Source organism: Lissotriton vulgaris, chromosome 2_2, assembly GCF_964263255.1.
Source record: "Lissotriton vulgaris chromosome 2_2, aLisVul1.2, whole genome shotgun sequence".
Classification (NCBI taxonomy): Eukaryota; Metazoa; Chordata; class Amphibia; order Caudata; family Salamandridae; genus Lissotriton; species Lissotriton vulgaris.
Window position 1 is genome coordinate 200,169,294 of NC_141688.1, and position 21,110 is coordinate 200,190,403.

At 42.8% G+C, this 21,110-nt stretch overlaps 1 protein-coding gene across 3 annotated transcripts in view; it reads right to left on the minus strand.

Moving 5' to 3' along the window:
- PRR5L (proline rich 5 like) overlaps window positions 1-21,110 on the minus strand; it is a 260,905-nt gene that overhangs the window by 153,647 nt on the left and 86,148 nt on the right. For all 3 annotated transcript variants that reach the window (XM_086959532.1, XM_086959533.1, XM_086959534.1), the window contains exons 2-3: window positions 5,113-5,810; window positions 1,189-1,269 (exon numbers count right to left, since the gene is read on the minus strand). In XM_086959532.1, the coding sequence (XP_086815658.1) occupies window positions 1,189-1,269; window positions 5,113-5,285 (254 nt within the window). In that variant the 5' untranslated portion in view covers window positions 5,286-5,810. The remainder of the gene's footprint in view (window positions 1-1,188; window positions 1,270-5,112; window positions 5,811-21,110) is intronic.

Consider the following 21,110-nt stretch of genomic DNA (forward strand, 5'->3'; position numbering starts at 1 on the left):
GCGAGCCAACACATTAACAGGGAGATCCGAGTCAGAGCCGAGTCGACGGTCTGACTAGGCTCTAAGAGCCTATGCATGAGCCAGGCCATTAAAAGGTGTAGAACGTACTGTGCAACAAGCACCATATAAAAATATGTGAAAGATGCTACAAAAAGAGTGTATTTCATACAGACTTAGTACATCAGGTTGTATCGCTGCATTGACAGCCATTTATTGGAAGTGACATTTTTTAAATATGAACTTAAAAATATTCATGCCCCCTGCCATGAAAACAATGCACTTAGGGAACTAAGTAGCAAATCACTGGTCATGCACACCCCCTTATGCAGCCTAGATTCCTACATGGAGCAACATTATAGTCTATTTAAATCGGACCCAAGAGAGGTGCGTGTGTAGCACACACCCTGAACTTATGCATTTCGAAGTGCTCTCAAATGCAATCACGAAAAAAAGGAAGCACGGTGAAATAAAAATGTGCCTACAATCACACAATGTGGTCAAGCAGGGAAGCCAGGGAAATTCCCAGGCCTTCTGATATACATTGCTCGATTCAGCCTATAGAAAGGTATCTCATTTCCCTGCCTTGCTTCACATCAAAGGTTAGAGTTTCTTTCTTTAATTTTTGAGGTATTAGGTTAGAGCGTGGGCGGCTGCCAGAAGCCACATGAAAACTCAGCTCGTTTTGGGTTTGAGGGTCCAAGAAGACTAAGATAGAGCCAAGCATCTGGCTTGAACTTTTAGAGGCACGCCCACCTCGACTTGGCACCCACATAGTCTAGCTTCTCCGAGTTGCAGCTTGTGGTGTGCATTACCACATCACCCTCACACAGCAAATACATTGCCATATAAGATTAAAGCGGGCACTGGTTACTGTAAATGCATGTGTTTTAGGGGCTGCTTCTGAACAAAAAGGTTGAGTAACTAAAATACTTTATATGCAAGCGATTATCCAGATCCATGGGCATTTATGTTTAAAGCTAGTGATTTCACAGAAACACTAATTCCGAACTGTAACTATCCACTTGCCATGGCTGGCACCTTACACATCATTCACTGCGCCCAGAGACCGATGCAACCAACAGTGAGTTATGGAGAAAATCATGGCATATAGTAAAAATCATATCCAAGCAACTATCTCCTGGGATTCTAGCTCTAATATAGCACACCTTGCATACTACCTCAACCCACCTGACACTTTCGTTCAGAGTGTAGAGCTCGGTCGTCTGCAGACCCCCACCTTTAAACACATTGATCACCGCAGTCTGAACACTGCAAAGATAAAAGGAGGGAAGAGGGAGAAGACAGCAGTTAAAGTTAACACATGTCAGAATTTACTCTGGGTTCTGTTGCGCACTACTGGACAGGCACTGTAAATGCACTTACTACTGCTACGCCTAAAAACTAAACACAGAACCGATCTCATGTCACGCATAATAAACACAGTAATCCTGAACCTTGCCATCCTAAATAACAGAAGGTGGTGGTAGTAGGAACTTCCACCATGACTTCTCTCAACCGGACTAAATATGCCTGGTGGGGCTGTGAGCATTACTTTTGACATTACAGTGTCAAATACTGCTTGAATGTCAATTTCTGCTTGACCAGTCTGCAGATTTCACATGTAACTCTGGGTGCGCAGCTGAAAGGGAGACAACCAGGAGGCAAGCACAATTCTTTATATCCACTGCCTAATTGCTGAAAAACTTACTTTTGTTCTATCAGACTTTGGTCTCTGGGTTTATTGTGGATATAGGGACTACCACAAACGGGATTTTATTGTCAGATGAGAGGATAAAAGGCTTACCATAATACAGACTCTACATGCACACACCTACACCCAGACACACACACCCTCAGAGTCCAGGTTTAGTAGAAGACTTTTGCCTTCTTGAAAATTACCAAAGTGGGTAAGGTTGGCCCTGGGAAATTTCACACCATTTGTTCGGGCATGTCCAGAAGTCATTCCCATCCACTAGCTCATTGCAGGTATAAAGGTGGTTCCTTCAGGCACCCATTTGAATACATCCCTGACCTCAGGAAGATCAGAAGTAGACAGAACCTACTGTCTGTAACCAGCTCTCCTTCTAGTATCCAAGCAACGAAGTGGAATTCAAGGGTCATGAGCCTGACTTCCAGTTACATTTACAGGGACACAGCAAGCTACAAGTGGCCTTTTCCTGCAACTGCCTAGCAGACCAGTGGCAAATGGACCCCACCTTTTTGCCTGTGCCCTACATCATGCAAGTCTCTAGTGACGCCTTGGAGGTACTGGGAGGTTTCAGAAGTGTATTTCTGTAGTGAAATGGGACTTAAAGGGCTAATGTCAGAAGTTAAAACCTTTGAGCTAAATCTAGGGTCTTATCTACCACGACCGTTGACTGTTGTGGTGCTATTTCTACTTAAACCTTTAACTATTCATAATAATCCACATTTGTAAAGCGCACAATCACCCGTAAGGGTCTCTAGGCGCTGGGGGCCGTCGGGAAGATTAAGCAAGCTTTTGCCCAGAGTCACATGGTGCTGGGTTAATCTGCCGCCGGTGCCGGGGATCGAACCGTGATCCCCAGATTCCAGAGTCAGTCGCCTTAGCCCCTTATAGATTTGATGTCACTTTGTCATTTTGTATTTTAATTTAGACTCTTTTCCTAACTCAGTTTTGGATATTTATTGTTATGCATTTAAACTTTTATGACTGTTTTAGAACTGCGTACCTATTTTACACATTCCCCGAATTGAGCTGGTTTGACCTGTGACATAGCTGCTAGGGTTTGAGCTTACTTTAATTTAGTGACTTTGAAGGTTCACCCTGACAAGGGGCTGTGATTGCTCCTAGAGGTGGGTTGTCACCTACCCCATATAACAGACCGGTTTCTTAGAGGGTGTCACAGTCCCAAGAAATCACCGGTAAAAACTGAAACTGGCTAAATCGCCTATTTATAAAGCACTAGCAGCCCGTCCCGACGTTGTCCGGGTATGAATTGCTGCCGGCCAGTAGTATATTGTTTTGTAGGATTTCGTTTTGATAGCATTTCTTATCTGTGACAGGCCTGTGAAACGCTCCGATTCACAGTGCACTGCTGATGCACTTAAGAGTGCGCGTTCAGTAGTGTGTGAACTCGGGATTCCCTACTTTATTTTTCCTTGCAATATTATATAGCTCGAACTCGACAACATGGCATGAGCACAATTTACATTACAGAAGAACACATTCATTTGTGGTAGGCACGGGGAGACAAAGCGATTTGCCTGGAATCACAGGATGTTGAGCTGATACCAAGATTCGAACGTAGCTCCCCAGCTCTAAAGTTCTCAATTCTAGAACTTGTGGCGGGAGGTGTGTCTAAAAGTTTATGTCGGTGTTGGCCATCAATGAGAGAGACCTGTGCATTTTTCAAATCGGTGGTGAAAAAATATGAGTATGTTGCTGGAGATGTGGGCCGCCGTGCCACCAATGTACTTACTGGGGAGGGTAAACGCCCATTATTCCGCAACTTTCTTTCCGCATACCATCACTCTGCATACTTTCATTACGAAAGTACCATGACTCCGCAATGCCATTATAACGCATGGTATTCCATTTTATATGCTTTTACCATGCATACATTTACAACGAAATTCGTTGTAAATGCATGAATGGTAAAAGCATGTTTTTTTTAAAAAGTTTGGATAAGGTAAGTATGAGTATAGGGGTATATGTTTTGGGGTACTGAGGTATATGTTTTGGGGTGTTTGGGTATTTTAAGGGTTCAGATATAGTTTTGGGTTATGGGGTACAGGGGTAGTTTTAGGGTTGAGGGATAGGTATGGGTTTTGGGGTACAGGGGTATTTTAAGGGTTCATGGCTAGTTTTGGGTTTTGGAGTACAGGGGTATTTTAGGATTCAGGGGTAGGTTTGGGTTTTGGGGTACAGTGGTATTTTTAGGGTTCAGGACTAGGTTTGGGTTTTGGGGTACAGGGGTATTTTTAGGGTTCAGGGGTAGGCTTGGATTTTGAGGTACAGGGGTATTTATAGGGGTCAGGGCTAGGTTTGGGTTTTGGGGTACAGGGGTATTTTTAGGGTTTAGGGATAGGTTTGGGTTTTGGGGTACAGAGTATATATAGGGTTAACATGGGTTAGTGTTTAAGGGTGTTGTGGTATTTTAAGGAGTAAGAGGGTTATGATTATGGGGTGCAGGGGTATTTAAAGGGAGCAGGGTGGTATGATACACACAATATGAGACATGGCATGAAGGGCGGAACGTACCACACGCCCCCAGCGTTTGTCACGCCCCCAGCACAACGCAGACACGCCCACAAGGGACTACTTTGCTGGCACGGTACTTTTACCTTTTAATTGTATATGGTGGGCGTCTGCATAGCCTATGTCCTTCTGCTGCAACTGCCCTTTCCAACACTGTATTGGGTGTTGTGATTGGTGCTGTGGTTCCTGAGATTACCCGCCTCAAAGGTTTGGGCTCTCTCTTTATATTATTAGTATGGATGGATATGGATATGGATATGGACTGGCAGCTGCAGGAAAGAGGACTATTTCGGACATGGCAGAGACATCCCTCAAGAGACAGGCGGCATGGGAGGTAGCAATTTTTAGCAGATGAGCACAGATAGAAGTAGTCTAAGATGGAGGATAGAGATGCGACAAGTAATATAAAAGAAATATTATTCGTATGAAAAAATATTAACAATGACATTTCCACCTGGAATACGTATACCGGAGACAAGAAATAAACTACATGGAACGGGCTTCATGTCCTAGAGGTGTACTCATAGTTCTGAAATATAATATCTAGGGAATCTAAAATAATTAGTGCTCGTGAAATAGGCTGTGATGGGGCCTGGTCGAATTGTGGTATTCTCAAGAAGGACAAATTACCAGGACTAGTAACACCTCTTGTCACTCAGCCAATACAGAAAGGGAGGGAAGTACTCTGCCATTTCTTGATCTTACCCAATCAAAGCAATGTAGCATTATTTAATCAAATGCTACAATAACTTGAGTGTTCTACTACTGTCCTCAGAGGCATGCCAACACAGTAGCTTCAATACCCTGACAGGAGAACTGGTGTTCTAACATTTAGCTAACTTTAGCATTGCCCACTGGAAAACAACACTTACCTGTTCCAGGCAGAGTTAGAGCTGAGTTGCATTGCTTGTCGGGTGGCATTGAAGCGGGGAAGATCACTCAGGACCGGAGAGCTCATGAAGCGAGGGCGTGATGACTTCCGGAAAGAACCCATCTTATTTAACTGGATGGTGAAGTAGGGGAGTGGAGTGGGACTTCCAATCATATGTGCAAATATGGGTCCCCTCCCTTGGGACCAGCCTAGCAAAATGGAATTATCAAGAGGCCTCAAGTCACAGTTCTAGATCCTACAAGTAGTTGTGGTCTCCTACAACAGACCAGCCCAGGGCAGGAAGGGTGAAATAGCACAAATCCCGTTACATCTTCTTTGGATACACAACTTACAGTGTCTTTGTGATGCTGCCTCGGGTCGATCAGACACCACCGTAATACATTTCAGGAACTGTCTATGCAGGAGGCATCTTACTCTTGAAGGTCAGCTTGGGATACTGTACATGTCGAAACTGTGCCGGAGGCAAAAACAATTACTGCCCCTTCGAGAGAAGTGGAGGATCATCTCTTGAGTAAGGAAGCTTCTACTTCTTGCAGAACACCTTCGTAGAATATAGCTACACAAGAGTTCCTTGATGCAGGTGCGTCATCGGTCCTTGGTGGGTGGTACAGGTCAGAATAGGCATCGACAAATCTCCGCAGCACTGCAGTCGGGTACCTCAATGTTCAAGTAGGTAATCTACCAAAGAAAAAAGCAACATGAGACCCTGAGTAAAAAGACAGCGTACGCGTATGTTATTATAGCACTAGCCTGTTCGTGGAAGGGATGGTTTGTTTAATATATTCCATTAGTATGATGATGATATAACCAAGTAGTCATAGCTAAAATCTCTACACGGTCAAAAACAAGCATCAGGTATTGGGAACAAGTTCAACAACTCGGCACCACACATAGTTCCAGACTAATCCACCTACAACTGCTGTACTACTGCCCCAGAGGAGATGCTACAGTTTCCGCAGGTACTCGGATGGGGCAACCGAGAGATGTTGCAACTTTAATATAACCTGGAGAACAAAGTTGTCTACATGGGAACTTCTAATTTTTTCCAACTCAAGAACTCTTTATGAGTATTCTGACTTAAGGTATTGTGTACAATCAGTGTGGAAGGAAGGAACAGAGTCATGGAACCCACCGAAGAAATGGCAAATTGCAACAGTTTCCCACAAAACAACAGAACATCTATATAAACGTCATCAATGGGAAACACCAGGTCGTTGAGTAAGTGCTACAAAGAAGACTAGGAAGAACACAATGACATTCACTAGAATTTGATCAAACACAAAACCAGGTGCTTTAGATCCAATCCTGCCAGGATTGAAAAATGCACAATGCCTATATATCGCTTTACCAAGAGCAGAAGACATCCTGGTAGCAGTCCTTTTGGGAGGAACGAGTTTAGGCTTGGGGCGGACAGGGCGCTGGCACAGCAGATACTTGGCACGACCTAAGCCAGCCTGCACCTGTGCCACCATAAGCAACTTTCGAGACTATCCCACGCAGACAGCAAGATCAGAACACCTGTGGCTGGCTCATTTTCAAAGCATCAATACATCTGACGCATCATTTTGTTATTGTATATCAGATACATGTTGATTTATATAAACAATAATTATGGCTTCATTACAATAACAAGAACAATTACGGCTCTGGAAAAAAACGTGTCAAAACTACACGCTTGACAATGTACAAACACAAAAGCACAGGACACAACTCGTCAATGATTAGGAACTATTTGTAGCAAATATTTAAGATAAAAAAAGAAAGAAAAACAGGTTTCAAATGTAAATACTCCAAACGGGACCTTGCATCACTTTTGTGTGTTTTTTCTCTTTCAATCATCTGATGGCGTCCTCTAAGAGACCTTTAAAAGGTCTTCATTGCAGTCGCCTGCTTTCTACTAGTCACCTATATCGGCATAGTGTCCCAGTGTTACCAACCAATGCCAATGAAAGTAACTGCACCAACAACAAGGTGATGGATGGAATCCTTGAATTAATCTCAGCAGTGGCAGCCACTCCTGGGAACATTCCAGTCCATCGTATTTCACCCACCAAGCCACTTTTGGCAATAGCACCAGCTAATGCAAATCAGTCTTGACACTACTCTGTGTGGGAAGAGTCAGTCAGTCATGACCTGCCAGGTGAGGACATCTCCAGAAGACACCACAAGCAACCCCAGGCTGTTTTCCACCTGCTTAGGTGTCATCAGTGGGGTATGGCTTTAGTCCGATGGCACAGTGAGCACGGGACTCACGTCTGTTCTGGTTCAGGAAGGACCGGGTCTGGCAGTTCAAGTAGGTTTGTTCAGATTGGAGCAGGGTGCAAACGGAGGTGGCTTGGTGGGCATAATAACTATGCGCAGAAATTCTACCCAAAGCACTTTCCAGTGATTATACCTATTTTAAGCATACTCCCATCATATTGTGTATTTGATTGGAAATTTAAAGTAAACAAAGGGAAAAGCCCACCTACTGCATAGGCACAACATGGACAACTAACCTAATGACAACCACGCACTCTGAATATTTTGCAGAGACTAGGTACAATCTTACGCAAGTGTGGATTTGAGGTCATGGGAACTTCTACAGGTGGCTCAATGGGGCATTCAGGTCTTACTGGCCAGGGTCAATTGGAGCCTTTTATCTCCTACCTCAGTACCGCATACATTTTGGGCTAAAACTGAATATCAAGCACATTCCTTTTGCACCCGACCATCAGAGTGGTGGCAGCAGAGCAGTCCAAGAATTACTCAGGAAGATGGTGTGAGCCAAGGAGAAGGAACTCAAAGTGCACAACAGTGCCCAATAACTCAATGCTCAGCCAATACTCTATCGTTAACAACAATAAGAGAGTATTCACTTCTACACAGTCCCACATTAAAATTAGCTTCAGAGCATACCAACATCCGGGTGATCACTGGATTCCACTACGCTTTAGGCGCAGATCTCTGCGAGTTACGTGCCGGGGGACCCCCTCAGGACAAATACTGCTCAGCTCTTTCAAGTGGTGCTACAACTAGCTCTGGGTGATTGAGGCACTCAAACCGCAAAGCCTGCTCACATGTGCACGCCGCCACACTTCGAGATAGGTGTGAGTGCAAGAAATGTGGACTATCTACCCGACACCAGGAGCGCTACATCTAACATTAGGATGCAACTGCCTCCCTGATTAGTTAAACTCACTGAAGTAACAGGACTGAAGAGGCCACTTAAGCAAAAGCAGTAATGCTAGCTAAGGTGGGTTGCAGGGGGAACTAAAGGTATGGAAGCACTCTACACCGGGCCATCTAGGGAGACCGTTGTGTCCCAACGGATGTCGATGCCAAACCATAATCCCATCAATTCTTTCCTCATGCAGACGCACCACTAATTTAATGTAATCAATACCACTGCCTGATCTAAAGGACTACCGGGTATACTATTCGCTGAGGAATGGACGGCTTGCGATGTCTGCACAGCTCCATGTGCAAAACATCTGCACTGAAAATTTACCATACAAACACAGCTCAGATATTCCTTTTAGTTGCTACCTTAATGCCATCAACAACAGTCAACCCCAACGCTACAAGCCACACTGTAGATCTGACATGTGACTAGGTATCAACATTCTGACAAAGAAACTACCGGTCTAGGAGCAAAGAAACTAGGACTGACACAAAGGCCAATGTGTCCGGGTCAGGAAAAATAACCATTCACAATACAAAAGGAATCTCATCAGCCCACCGTAGTGCCAATTCTCATCATCTGGGATTATCTCTTGGTTGCAAAGCTAGTGCAACCAAGAAAACGCTGGAAGTAATAGCAAAAACTAAGCTTGGTATCCAACCAGCGTTTACAACCAGCGTTTTCATGGTTATTTTTCCTGACACAGACACATTGGCCTCCGCGTCAGTCCTGGTCTCTTTGCTCCAAGACCGGTAGTTTCTTTGTATGTCTTTTCAGGTTTAGTGTGGGGACAGAATACTGCCTGGTCTTCAAATATCAGTCCCTAGGACCCTCTGGGTAAATCATTTGTTACGTTTTTTTTTTAATCAACATTCTGACACCAGCACCACACACTAAAAAATGAAACACCACCTAAAAGAGCAAATTGGAAAGAATATATTACACACAAACACTGCAGAATACACTATATATTGAGGTATTCCCAGGATCACAACAGCATTCACCTGCAACACACCCCACACTAACCAGCAACATGCAAACGAGAACTCCTAATATCAACTCAATGCAGCCTAAATATGGCAGGAAATGGTTTTCATTGGTCGCGCGCTGACTACTACCTCCAGTTAATATCATAATCATTTCATTATGCTGGGCAACACGAGCTCCACATAACCTAGACAGCACTTGAGCATTTTGATACACCCAAACTTTTTATCTCATTAATTTATTGTTAATAATTAGTATTTATAATGGAAAGCAATAACAAAACCAACTGAGGTTACAACTCAAACAAAACAAACCTCTGGTTTGGAATGGAATCTGACAAACTTGGTCGGGAAAGTGCTGTGTTAGGTTTGCATGGCCATAATATGACCTCAGGGCTAACAGCCTACAATATAAACATAATCATAAAAATGTAAGCTAAAACATGTTATGGTACATTCCACTTAATCGGAACACTAAACATGGTCAGTTTTGGCCAACATCACAGCCGCACCCCCAACACATTACAAATGTAAGGTTCTTTCCATTGGAGTGTGGCTGTAGGATACTACTGTTCGAGTGTTTCAAGGAACCACATCTGACCAATGTAGTGCAGTGCAATTGATCGTTTAAAAATGTATTGTAAATATTGCTCTTAGTGTAGACGTTAAGCACATTTTTATGATTTTATGAAGGAATTTATATACAAGCATTTTTTGTAGTTTGTGAACCATACTAGAGCATAGAGCAGTAGCAATCGCTACTGGAGTGGAAAACTGAAGACATCATAGGAAGTCAGTGGATTACTGTGGAAAAGCTTAATTCTCCCACATAATGGTAAAACAGATTACTATTTACCATAAGTTGGCAACACTACTCCTTACGATAAGTTGGCAATACAATAATGTCCTGTAGTACTTTATTTGTTAAAGAGAGCAAAGTCCAGCCATTATGACTCCATCTCCCCCAGTTCAACACATCACATTCTTTTTCGAACTCCCATTACACTTCTGTTTCAATAGCATTCCAACATTTCAAAATTAATAGGAAAACAAATACACAATATTGTTTCACGTTGACTGCCCCGGTGTCGTTATAGGTCCATAAATTCAGGAACGACGAAAAATGTGAAGAATCGAATAATAATGAAAATATGTCAAGAAACAGTAGCGTATGGACAGTTACATTACACTTGTAATGAATGATCCATTCTATTAAATCAGTAGAAAGGTCAATACCAGTGAAAAAGCATCTCGAAAGAAGAAAAGCCTAAGTTAGCAACACATATTTAATGAAATAAGCTTTTACTCTACCTTAATTGTAATGAATTTAAATCAATACAAATAAAAATGTATAAAACATTCAAGAGTAGTTATATGAAATGTCTAATGTTAAAATATCTCACACAAATTTCATAAATGTACGTTTTGCAAAACAAAAAACTCTAATCTTTTTTGTACGTTTTCACCTTCTATGGCGTCGCTAATATCAGTCAGTAAAATATCAGCTTTAGATTTCATTTCGAATACATTTTAACATTCATTTTCTAAATAATTTATATTAGCAATTGGCACCATATTACAACGCTACTCCACTTTAGCTAAAACTTCCATTAAGAAGCATTAGTTTTATTAGTACAACTTCGTTTATATGTATTGTTATTCTATACGAGTTTCCTTCATATCACTTTTTAAAAGCACACTTTTACGATGTTTCTACTACCCAATTCTCTGTTTTATGCATCCTTGTTTATCGTGTGGAATGTAAAATGTCAACCTTTGTGGTGTTCCCTATGTATAAATGTGTTGTATATTATAATGTTCAAAATCTCACTGCATCAGCAGGTCAGCAACACTTTCACTAGTCATAGATCATTAAAAACAATGAGTCAAGATCAAAAGGTCACCTGCAGTGCCCCCCTGTCCTTACTCAGGAAGAAGAACATATAAATAACTTCAAACACTTGTACATTGAGATGCTGTAGTGACCTGGGGTTAGGAGGAGTAGTCACTTCCTGTGTGGAGCACACACTCTTGTCAGATTGTATTGCAACTGTGCCATAACCCAGGGACATCCCAGGAGACTGGGACCGGACGTGCTCTATCAAAATGTAAGGGAAATAAAGAAACATAAAAATGTGCAATAAAAAAAAAAATCAAACCAGAAATTCTAGCAAAAATTCCAGTCGAGATCAATTGCAGCAGCATTGTGGCTGTGAGCATGCATAAAGACGTGTGCATGCATTAATAAGGATGGTCGCCTGTAATATTGTTGGGGCTGGCAGCAGTATCCTGCCTGGTTCTACCATCCAAAAAAATTTGACACATACGTTAAAAAAACAAAAAAACTTCTAATTTATAACAAGCATTTGCAATGCAATAGGTCTCACATTAGGAAAGTTTGAGCTATTGGTATTGCAAATGACACATTTTTTATTTATGGGTTAGTTTTGAAAATAGCGAAATTAATAGCTTTGTCATTTACAATGCCAATAGTTTTAACTTTTGCAAATGTGACACCTATAGCATTTGTAACGCAATATGTGTTGTATTTACTAGACTTAGATGTATTGATATTACAAATAACAATGGCTTGTAATTTTTTTAAATCACTAATACCTAAAAAAGTGATTGTAATTTATAATGGCAATAGCTTAAACTTTTGTAAATAACTTTTGTGAACATTATGTTCAGTGTATTTTATTATGAAGAAAATCCAAGAACAGAAGTGAAATATTAACATCTTTTTGTGACATTTGTAATAAAGCTTGAAACATTGAGAGAACATTTGAACCAGTTGTGGAATTGCACAGATTGATGCTGTGGAGGCGCTGAGTGATATTGAGGTGGCGACGAGTGATGCTGTGGCATTCAGCGAAGCTGTGGTAGCGCATAGTGATGTTGTGGTGCCCCTGAGTGATGCTGTGGTGGTGCTGAGTGATGCTGTGGTAAATAGATAGATAGATAGATAGATAGATAGATAGATAGATAGATAGATAGATAGATAGATAGAGAGAGGGCGATAGAGGGAGGGCGATAGATAGAGTGAGGCCGATAGATAGTAAATGGGATGTATGACATTACAACGCATACTTTTACAACGCCTACCTTTACAATGCGATTTTTACACTGCAACATCCATTACAATGCATACCATTACAACGCATGCCATTACAATAAATTCTTTGCAACTACCTTTACAACGCATTCCACTACAACGCATACTACATTTACAACACATACCATTACAACGCATAACATTACATTGCATGTAAGGTAAGTATTGGATAGTGTAGGGGTAAACATTACTATTCTAACTCCAGGGGGTGCAACAGTAGGGTAGGTGTTGGATAGTGTAAGAGTACTATGTGTTTTAATGCTATGAGTTGTAATGGTATACGTTGTAATGACTGTGTTGTAATGGTATACGTTGTAATGACTGTGTTGTAATGGCGTGCGTTGTAGTGTCAGTTGTTGTAATGGTTGCGTTGTAAATGCATGTGTTGTAATGGATGTTGCGTTGTAAAAGTTTCGGTGTAATGGTAGTGCGGTGTAAAAGTTGCGTTGTAAAGGTTGTTTCCTGATAGATATAGAGAGATAGAGAGATAGAGCGATAGAGCGATAGAGAGATAGAGAGATAGAGAGATAGAGAGATAGAGAGATAGAGAGATAGAGAGATAGAGAGATAGAGAGATAGAGAGATAGAGAGATAGAGAGATAGAGAGATAGAGAGATAGATAGATAGATAGATAGATAGATAGATAGATAGATAGATAGAGTGAGGCTGAAAGATAGATAGATAGATAGAATGGTATTGTGTGGAGTGTGTATTGCATTCAGTAGAGTGTAATTATGTGGTGTGTAATTATGTGACACTGAGTGGTATTTGGAGTGTATGTTGCATTGAATGCAGTGTAATTATGTTGCAAATAACTATGTGGCACTGAGTGGTATTTGGAGTGTATGTTGCATTGAGTGTAGTGTAATTATGTGGCGTGTACTTATATGGCAGGGAGTAGGATTTGGAGTGTAAGTAAGTGCTGTGTAATTATGTGGCGTGTAATTATGTGGCACTGAGTGGTATTTGGAGTGTATGTTGCATTGAGTGCAGTGTAATTATGTGGTGTGTAATTATGTGGCAGGGAGTAGGATTTGGAGTGTAAGTAAGTGCTGTGTAATTATGTGGCGTGTAATTATGTGGCACTGAGTGGTATTTGGATTGTATGTTCCATCGAGAGCAGTGTAATGTGTAATCATGTGGCACTAAGTGGGATTTGGAGTGTATGTTGCATTGAGTGCAGTGTAATTATGTGGCGTGTACTTATGTGGCAGGGAGTAGGATTTGGAGTGTAAGTAAGAGCTGTGTAATTATGTGGCACTGAGTGGTATTTGGAGTGCATGTTGAATTCAGTAGAGTGTAATTGTGTGGTGTGTAATTATGTGGCACTGAGTGGGATTTGGACTGTTTGTTGCATTGAGTGCATGATAGGGCCTGCAGTACAGAGGCTTCTAGGCGTGGGGAACAATGGTTTACACCAAAAGCAATCCTAAATGGGGTGTATAGCGCTGCAAAACAGGTGCATAAGTAAAACAAAGGCACAAACCAATGCCGGAAAACAAGACTCAGCACCGTTAACAGGTGTCATCCTGTAGCCAGGCAACAAGCAACAAGCCACGCACACCACTCACAAAGAGCATCCTCTTCTAGACTGACACAAACAGAGTACCACGAGGAGCGCAGGCGTCCCCTGCAGCTTTCATGAGTCCCCTTCTCTGAGCACCAAAACTGGCACTCACCGAAGGAGGAGGGCATGGATGCTGTGCAGTGGGGCACAGAGGCACAACTAGAGCCACATTTTGGAGGGAGGGGGGGAGGCTATTAAAATAAGGCAGAGTGGAGATGCAGGGGCCCTAAGAAAGGGCGGCATGGGTGCGCTTTAAAAAATACATTGTCAAAGGCGAACTGCATCATTGCGTGTGCCAGAGAAGGGCTGCGCATGACACCTCAAAGCAATCACGACACCCGCGCCTGTAAACTGATAGTGCAGCATGGGTGCCCTTTAAAAACAAGCATTGGCCGTGCGGCTGGGCCGAAAATATATATATTTTTTTTAAACCCGCAAGTTACTCCCTAAAAATCATGTGAATGCCGAAATGTGACAGCAAGGTTTCGGGTGGTGCAATACGCAAGACTAAAGGATCAAATATCTGCGCTGAGTGCTTGAAAGTGCACAGACTTCCATACTGCTGCTGCATTCTGCTGGTTCTTTCTACTCGCCACAGAAATCTGTTTTATATCCAGTCTCGCCCCTATTTCATAGCAAGAGACAACCAACACAATGACTGTCCCTTGGCAGCATGTCATGGCAAAATAGAAAGCGATCCGGCGTTTGTAGCAGCTGAGAGACACCAGACAGAGGGGAGTAGCAGCTGGTCTGTGCGGACACATCCGGCCAGGGGGCACGGCTGTTACTGTACCCTGCTTCTAGCAACAGTCTATAAAAGAAAAAAGGAAAAATTGCTCGGCGCCAAAAGTGGCGGGGGAGCGGCTTTCTTTGAAGTCGGATGGGGGGAGCGGCTTGCTTTGAAGTCTGATGGGGGGGCGGGGGAGCGGCTTGCTTTGAAGTCGCAGACTAATGGTGTATGGAGTGCGATGTGCGATGTGGCTGGTGATGTGCACGTGCCTGGCTCACATTAACTGTGTCTAATCCACAGCTTGGGGAGACTTTTTGGACACCTTACTGGAATCTCGACAAACTAGTATTGCTAAAGCAATGCTGTAGGTCGAGACCTAAAAAAGGCTTTAGGAGTGTGGTAACAGAGGAATGTGTGAAGTAATAGGGAGTTGGAGGGGGAGCAACAAGTGAGATACAGCAACATGTGGCAGGGAGAAGCACAATGAACGAAAGCAATACGGAGGGAAAGAGTTTGACAGGCGGCGAAGCACATTAGCAAGCATGAAACAGCACTGGGGTAGGTATATAGCAAAGGGTAGTACATAAAGGAAAGAGTTAGAAAACACGAGCACTTTTATAGACTGCTTAAGAAAGAAAGAAAAAAAAGAAGTTGCCTAAAAGTAAGCAGTAGAAGAATATAAGCCAGTCAGTCAAAGAGAAGGTAAGTAGACTGTGCTCCAGGAGAGGGGCAGACACAAGATGGACAAGCTGAGAAAAGGATAGCCAACAAAAAAGATATACGCTAATGAATGAAACAATAAAGCACTGGCCGGGCTGTAGGCCTCTTAAGTTTTTGATAAGCCCACTACAGATCTTTTGCAAACTGGCACAATGCAACACGTCTTCCTTTCCGCACATTTGACTGGATACATTTTAAGTTTTTGGATAAAATCACAAAGGTATTTTCGAGTATGAATAAAGCATAAGAGAGAGAAACACTGAGCCGTGGGAGTGAAGCAGAAAATGGAGACAGTTGGAAAACAAATGTACTCGTGCACTGCTTAAGAATAGAAGCATTGTCAAAAAATATATATTTTTTTGTTGATGGAAAAGATACTGTATAATAGAAAATACAACAAGCATTGGCAAAATTAATATGTATTGGTTTAATGTCCTAAACCAGGCATGTGAGTATAGTTCTGACATAGCTGCGATTTGGCGGTTAACGACGGATATGGAAATTAGAGACTGGATTTTACAAAGGGATAGCAGGAACTAAAACAATTTTACTAATACATTGATTTTATATAGTGCTTCATACCACCCTTCTGCAATTGCTAAACGTACATAACAGATGTTACCATTACTCGGTTTATGGCACTCAATTTACAATCTTCAGATGGATGACAGAGCCAGTCTGCATTGCTGGGAGTGCAGGAGCTCCATAAGGCCTCGTTTTGTCATGGGTGACCACCCCGCTAACTTACCCACCCCAGTTGGCACCTCTTTTTTTTCTGTAGTTTTTTATTGAAGAAAAATATATATTTACATGGAGCATACAGTTTACATGGATGAGAAAAGAGGAAGAGAGGAAAGGAAGAGAGAGAAAGAGCATGTCATGTTTGAGAATTTGTACAGCTCATATTTTAAGCGACAAAAACAGTTCATATAAATGATCTATTAATTGCACAATATCATGATTACTGGCTTACTACCGGTTTTACATGTGTGATGTCACAGTAAGGGACGTTTGAGAATAAGAGAACCTATGGCAGGATTGTATCCATGCGGCAAAGGAATGTGAGGTTTTAGCCATCATCAGCTAAAAGACATACACGGTGCAAGCACAAAGGAAAAAAACAAACAAGCTGCCAAACTGAACCTTTAAATTACATCCTTGACATGTAGGGGACTGAACAAGGCTGCAGTGCACCTACTGGGATTGGGTGTGGCCAGAGTGAAACAGGAATTTGGAATTACATTGAAATTCAAAATAAACAAATGTCCAATTTATTTTGCGTTTACATTCAATTATATATTCAAATGTATTGATAACGTTATTGACTTTTAGAAGCAAGAGGATTTGTCCATTCATTGCATGACATTTTAGGTGTTTTTATGGTCAGTGGTGACAGCGCCGGTGTTGCCAGGCAACTCTGATCATCAGAGAGGGTATTTGCTCCGCCCACACTTCGGGAGCCAGGAGAACATATTTTGATTGGGCGGATTGCAGAAAAGAATGCCGATATCCACACACACTAGAGCGGAATCATTCAGAACTCGTTGCTGCACTCGCTTGCCACGGGCAGCTTAAGGCGGTAAAATAGTGCTTCAAAACAAAGGTAACAAACAGATTAAGGACACAAACCTCTTGCTATAGCAACAAATACGGCGATAAAAACGAGCCACAAAAAATGTGAAAAGTAAAACATAAATAAAAAGAGAAGCTGCCTCTCAGTTTGCCCAAATGTACAGGAAACGAGTGGCTTAAGAAATGTATTGACCCTACTGTTTATGAACGTTTGTATCGCTGCCAATTTCATTTTCTATTACAGTAGCAGTCTGTATCAAGACTGATCAAGAGAGACAGCCGTACATTCAAAATAGAAAACAATTATTCTCCCAAAAAATGACAAAATTGCGTGGCAGCCGAATGAGGACTAAGGCTATTCATACCAACACCTCATTCGCTGCAGGTAGCAGCGCATGATTCAATATTTCGATTATAATACAGGAGGCTGCTTAGGAACCAAGTACAAGTCTCAGGAGGAATCTTTACAACAGGTGATTTACAACAATTCACTGGAAGTGTACATGCCAACAAAACACACATATGCACCTTGTAGCACTGATTGTCAGCTTTGCAGATTTCCAATATCAGATAGAAGCTAGTACCTTTAAAAACACAACTACAAACTAGTTAAACTTTCACCACCATTTCGGACTCCTTGTCTCACCCTTCCCGCTTAAATTTTTTTTAAAAGGTAAGCGCATTACAATAGTCTTGCGTGAAAATAGCCAAAAGTAACTTAAGTACACATTTAATCTATGAAGCCATCTGCCACACTTTTTTCCACTGAACACCAATTTAGCGACAAGCAGTCTGTGGTGGGACAGGGTTCAGTCGTTTGTAGCTGTGTCACATGGCTCCAATAAAGCGCGTATTAGCATGGCTCTAAAGACCATTATCATTAATCTACCCGGAATATATGTGGATGTTGTGGGCACCAGACATAGAATAACTCGCCCTAAAAATATGTATGGGTACCTTCACACCAAGCTTAGAAACTTCCTGAAAATACACCCAAAAAGTCAGTTTCAGAGGAAAATACACATTTTAAATATAACTTAAAAAAAAAAAAAAATCAGCAGCTGTGAAAATATACCAATACGAGCGAAAAACAATAATTCTCCGACTTAAAAACCCTAAAAAAGCGCACTCAAAATAAAGAGCAAGCGGTGTGGCGGCACCTGTGTTGCCTCCTAATCCTTTCTTTGGGATTGTCCCAAATCGTTGGTCATCGCTGCACTCCTGGGATCTTCTGCCTGCACCGGCCATTTACCCAGGACCCACCTTGACCCGGACCTTTACGGATACTTTGTATGGCCGCCCTGGCGGACTGTCAAGTGGTCAGTCTTTCAAATATCTTGGGATCTGGGTTGCTCTCCTTCATGAACTGGGATGGTCCCTCAATGTCACCCGCCCGTAAAAAATGCTAAGGTGGATCTCCACAGATGGCAGAGACTACCCCTGAACCCCTTGGGGAGGGTCGTCTTGTTTAAAATGATGATTCTTCCCAGGTTTCTTTACGTCCTCCAAAACACCCCCTTCTGCTTCCCACAGGCATGGTTTCGGGAGCTATACACTATGGCTACTAAATTCCTCTGAGGGGGTTAAAGGGGCCCGGCTGGCGTTAAAGACTTGCTGGATACCATAATTCGATGGGGGCATGGGGATGATGCATTTATACCTATACTACTAGTGACTCGTCTACTGATTATATACGACTGGTCCAACGGGAGCTGGTCCAACCCAGCCTATAGGCTTGAACTAAGTGAGCTCGGGGAATCCATCCCATTCTCCTTGCCCGACATCACGAACTCCGCGCTCTTAGCCTGGCGGGCTGCTCTCAGACATATTCAGTGGACACACAAACTCACCCAACACATGCCTGGTACATGGCTCAGGGAGGTCAGTGGTTACTGGGGTTTAGATCCTGGGATCCAATAGGGATCTCCCAGCTCAGTGATGTGTGGGCAAGCAGCCATATGCGCTTTATTAAAGACCTTCAGTCCAGATATTCCCTGCACCCATCACAGTTTTATAAATATCTACAACTGAGACACGCCTTCCACGTACACATACCGGATGATACCAGGAACCCTAAATACAGTACTCCAGAAGCACAGATAATGCTAGGTGACTTCAGGAAGGGGGGTATTTCCCGCATCTACCGAAGACTGGTCAACAACACCCTGACCTCACTAGACCGACTCAGGGACCAATGGGAGGAGTGGGTAGGCCCGTTGGACGAGGAAGACTGGTGTGATGCCCTCCTGTCACCCAAGATTGGTACTACTTCCGCAAAACTTTGCTTTGCATACAGCCTGCATAACCCCGAAGCGCCTACACCGAGTTGGCTTCTCCCCATCAGTCTTGTGTGCGAGATGTGGTCAAGACTCTGCCGACTTCTACCACATGGTGTGGGCGTGCCCCCAACTAGGTCAGTTCTGGGGTGAGATTCAAAGTGAACTGACCGAGGTCCTGGGGTAGGTGGTTCCTCACGATCCACGTCACTCCCTTCTCGGGATTACAGATGGACTAGACAGGTCCAGAAACAAGAAATTACTTCACAACACAGCCATAGTTGTGACCAAGCAGGACATAGCCGCTTCTTGGAAGCTTCCCACGTCACCAGATTCTGAGAAATGGCATAGGGGGGTGGATTGGTGTGTGGCACAAGAAAAACCCATGTATGAGGCACAGTTGTGTCCTAGGAAATACTGGAGGGTGAGGGACAAATGGCTGGGTGCTGTGGTGTAACCTGAACTCAATACATGATTTTTGTATTCAATGCTTTAAGGTGGGGTATAAAAGCGATGTCATTGCTGTGTTAAGCGTCTCGTGTCACTATAGGTGCTATCCAATGTCGTATTGCTGGTGCTTGTTCTTTGTAAAAACAATTAAATTATTTAGCAAAAAAAAAAATAAAGAGCAAGAGAAAAACAAAAAGATTAACAGCCCAGTTTCAATAAGCAGGTAGAAAGACAGAAACACCAACAGTAGTGTGAAGGACGAGAGCAGTTTTTCACAGTGTTTATGTTAAGGAGATTAAAGAGAAAATGAAATACGAATAGTCCATCAAAGTAAAGTGAACAGACAAAGCAAAACACAAACAGTTTATTGAAGCAACAAGTACAGGAAGGAATGTAGTCACATAACTGTGTGAATGCATTTATCTCAATTTGCTAAAAAAAAAAACTTGCTATAAAACTCGGTATGAAAGAACAAAAAAGAGACAACCTTAATAGCCTAATAAAATAACAGAATGGATAAAAAATAAAAATAAAACAAGTCCAGTTTGTAGCCAAAGTGAAGGTAATCAGCACAGGCATTGCTGGAAACTAGGACCTCAGTGAAGGCGGAAGCCCTGTGATCAAGTGTGTACCCCTGCCGCTGTCTTGGGCGAAAGACGGGGTCACAAATCAGAAAGGAAAAATTGTGGATTAAGTTTTGATGCCCAGCTGAGAGTCACAGACCGACCAGAATGGCGAGGAAGCTTTGCTTGAGGCGACCCCTTTTGACACCAGGGTTGCTTCAGAGATCCCAGCATTAGGCCTTTGAAGCCTGGTCCCAAAGTGAATACAAGTTTGCTCCTTTATTTGTTGGTCAAGAGAAACCTGAGCACACTGGATGCAATGTGTGGCCCCCAACAAATGAGCAGTACGCCAGCAGAGCAATACAGGAGTTGGGGAAGGACTTGAGTTTAGGGTAGTGCTGTGTCTCTGGTGCCTGTTAGTTGAAGTGAAGAAAACTGGTGCACTGCCTGAGACACTGGACAGGATCGTTGAGAGCATTTGCCTGGTGGGTGACTGCCCTATCCTGAAGGAAGAGACCACCTGCGCCGATGACCGCGCACCACTAAAGAACGCTCCCAGCAGACACAGCAGCAAGAAAACCCCCTGGTTCACCGACGAACTCAAGGAATCCAAGAAGAACTGCCGCACCCTCGAGAAAGCCTGGCGGCTCGACCACACCACAGACAACAGGACCGCCCTCAAGCACGCCATCCGCAAACACCATCAGCTGATCCGCGCCACCAAGAAGACGGCACTCAAAGAACGACTGGACAGCAACACCCACAACAGCAAGGAACTCTTCAGCATCATCAAAGAATTCTCCAACCCCAGCGCCGGAAACGACATCACTCCCTCG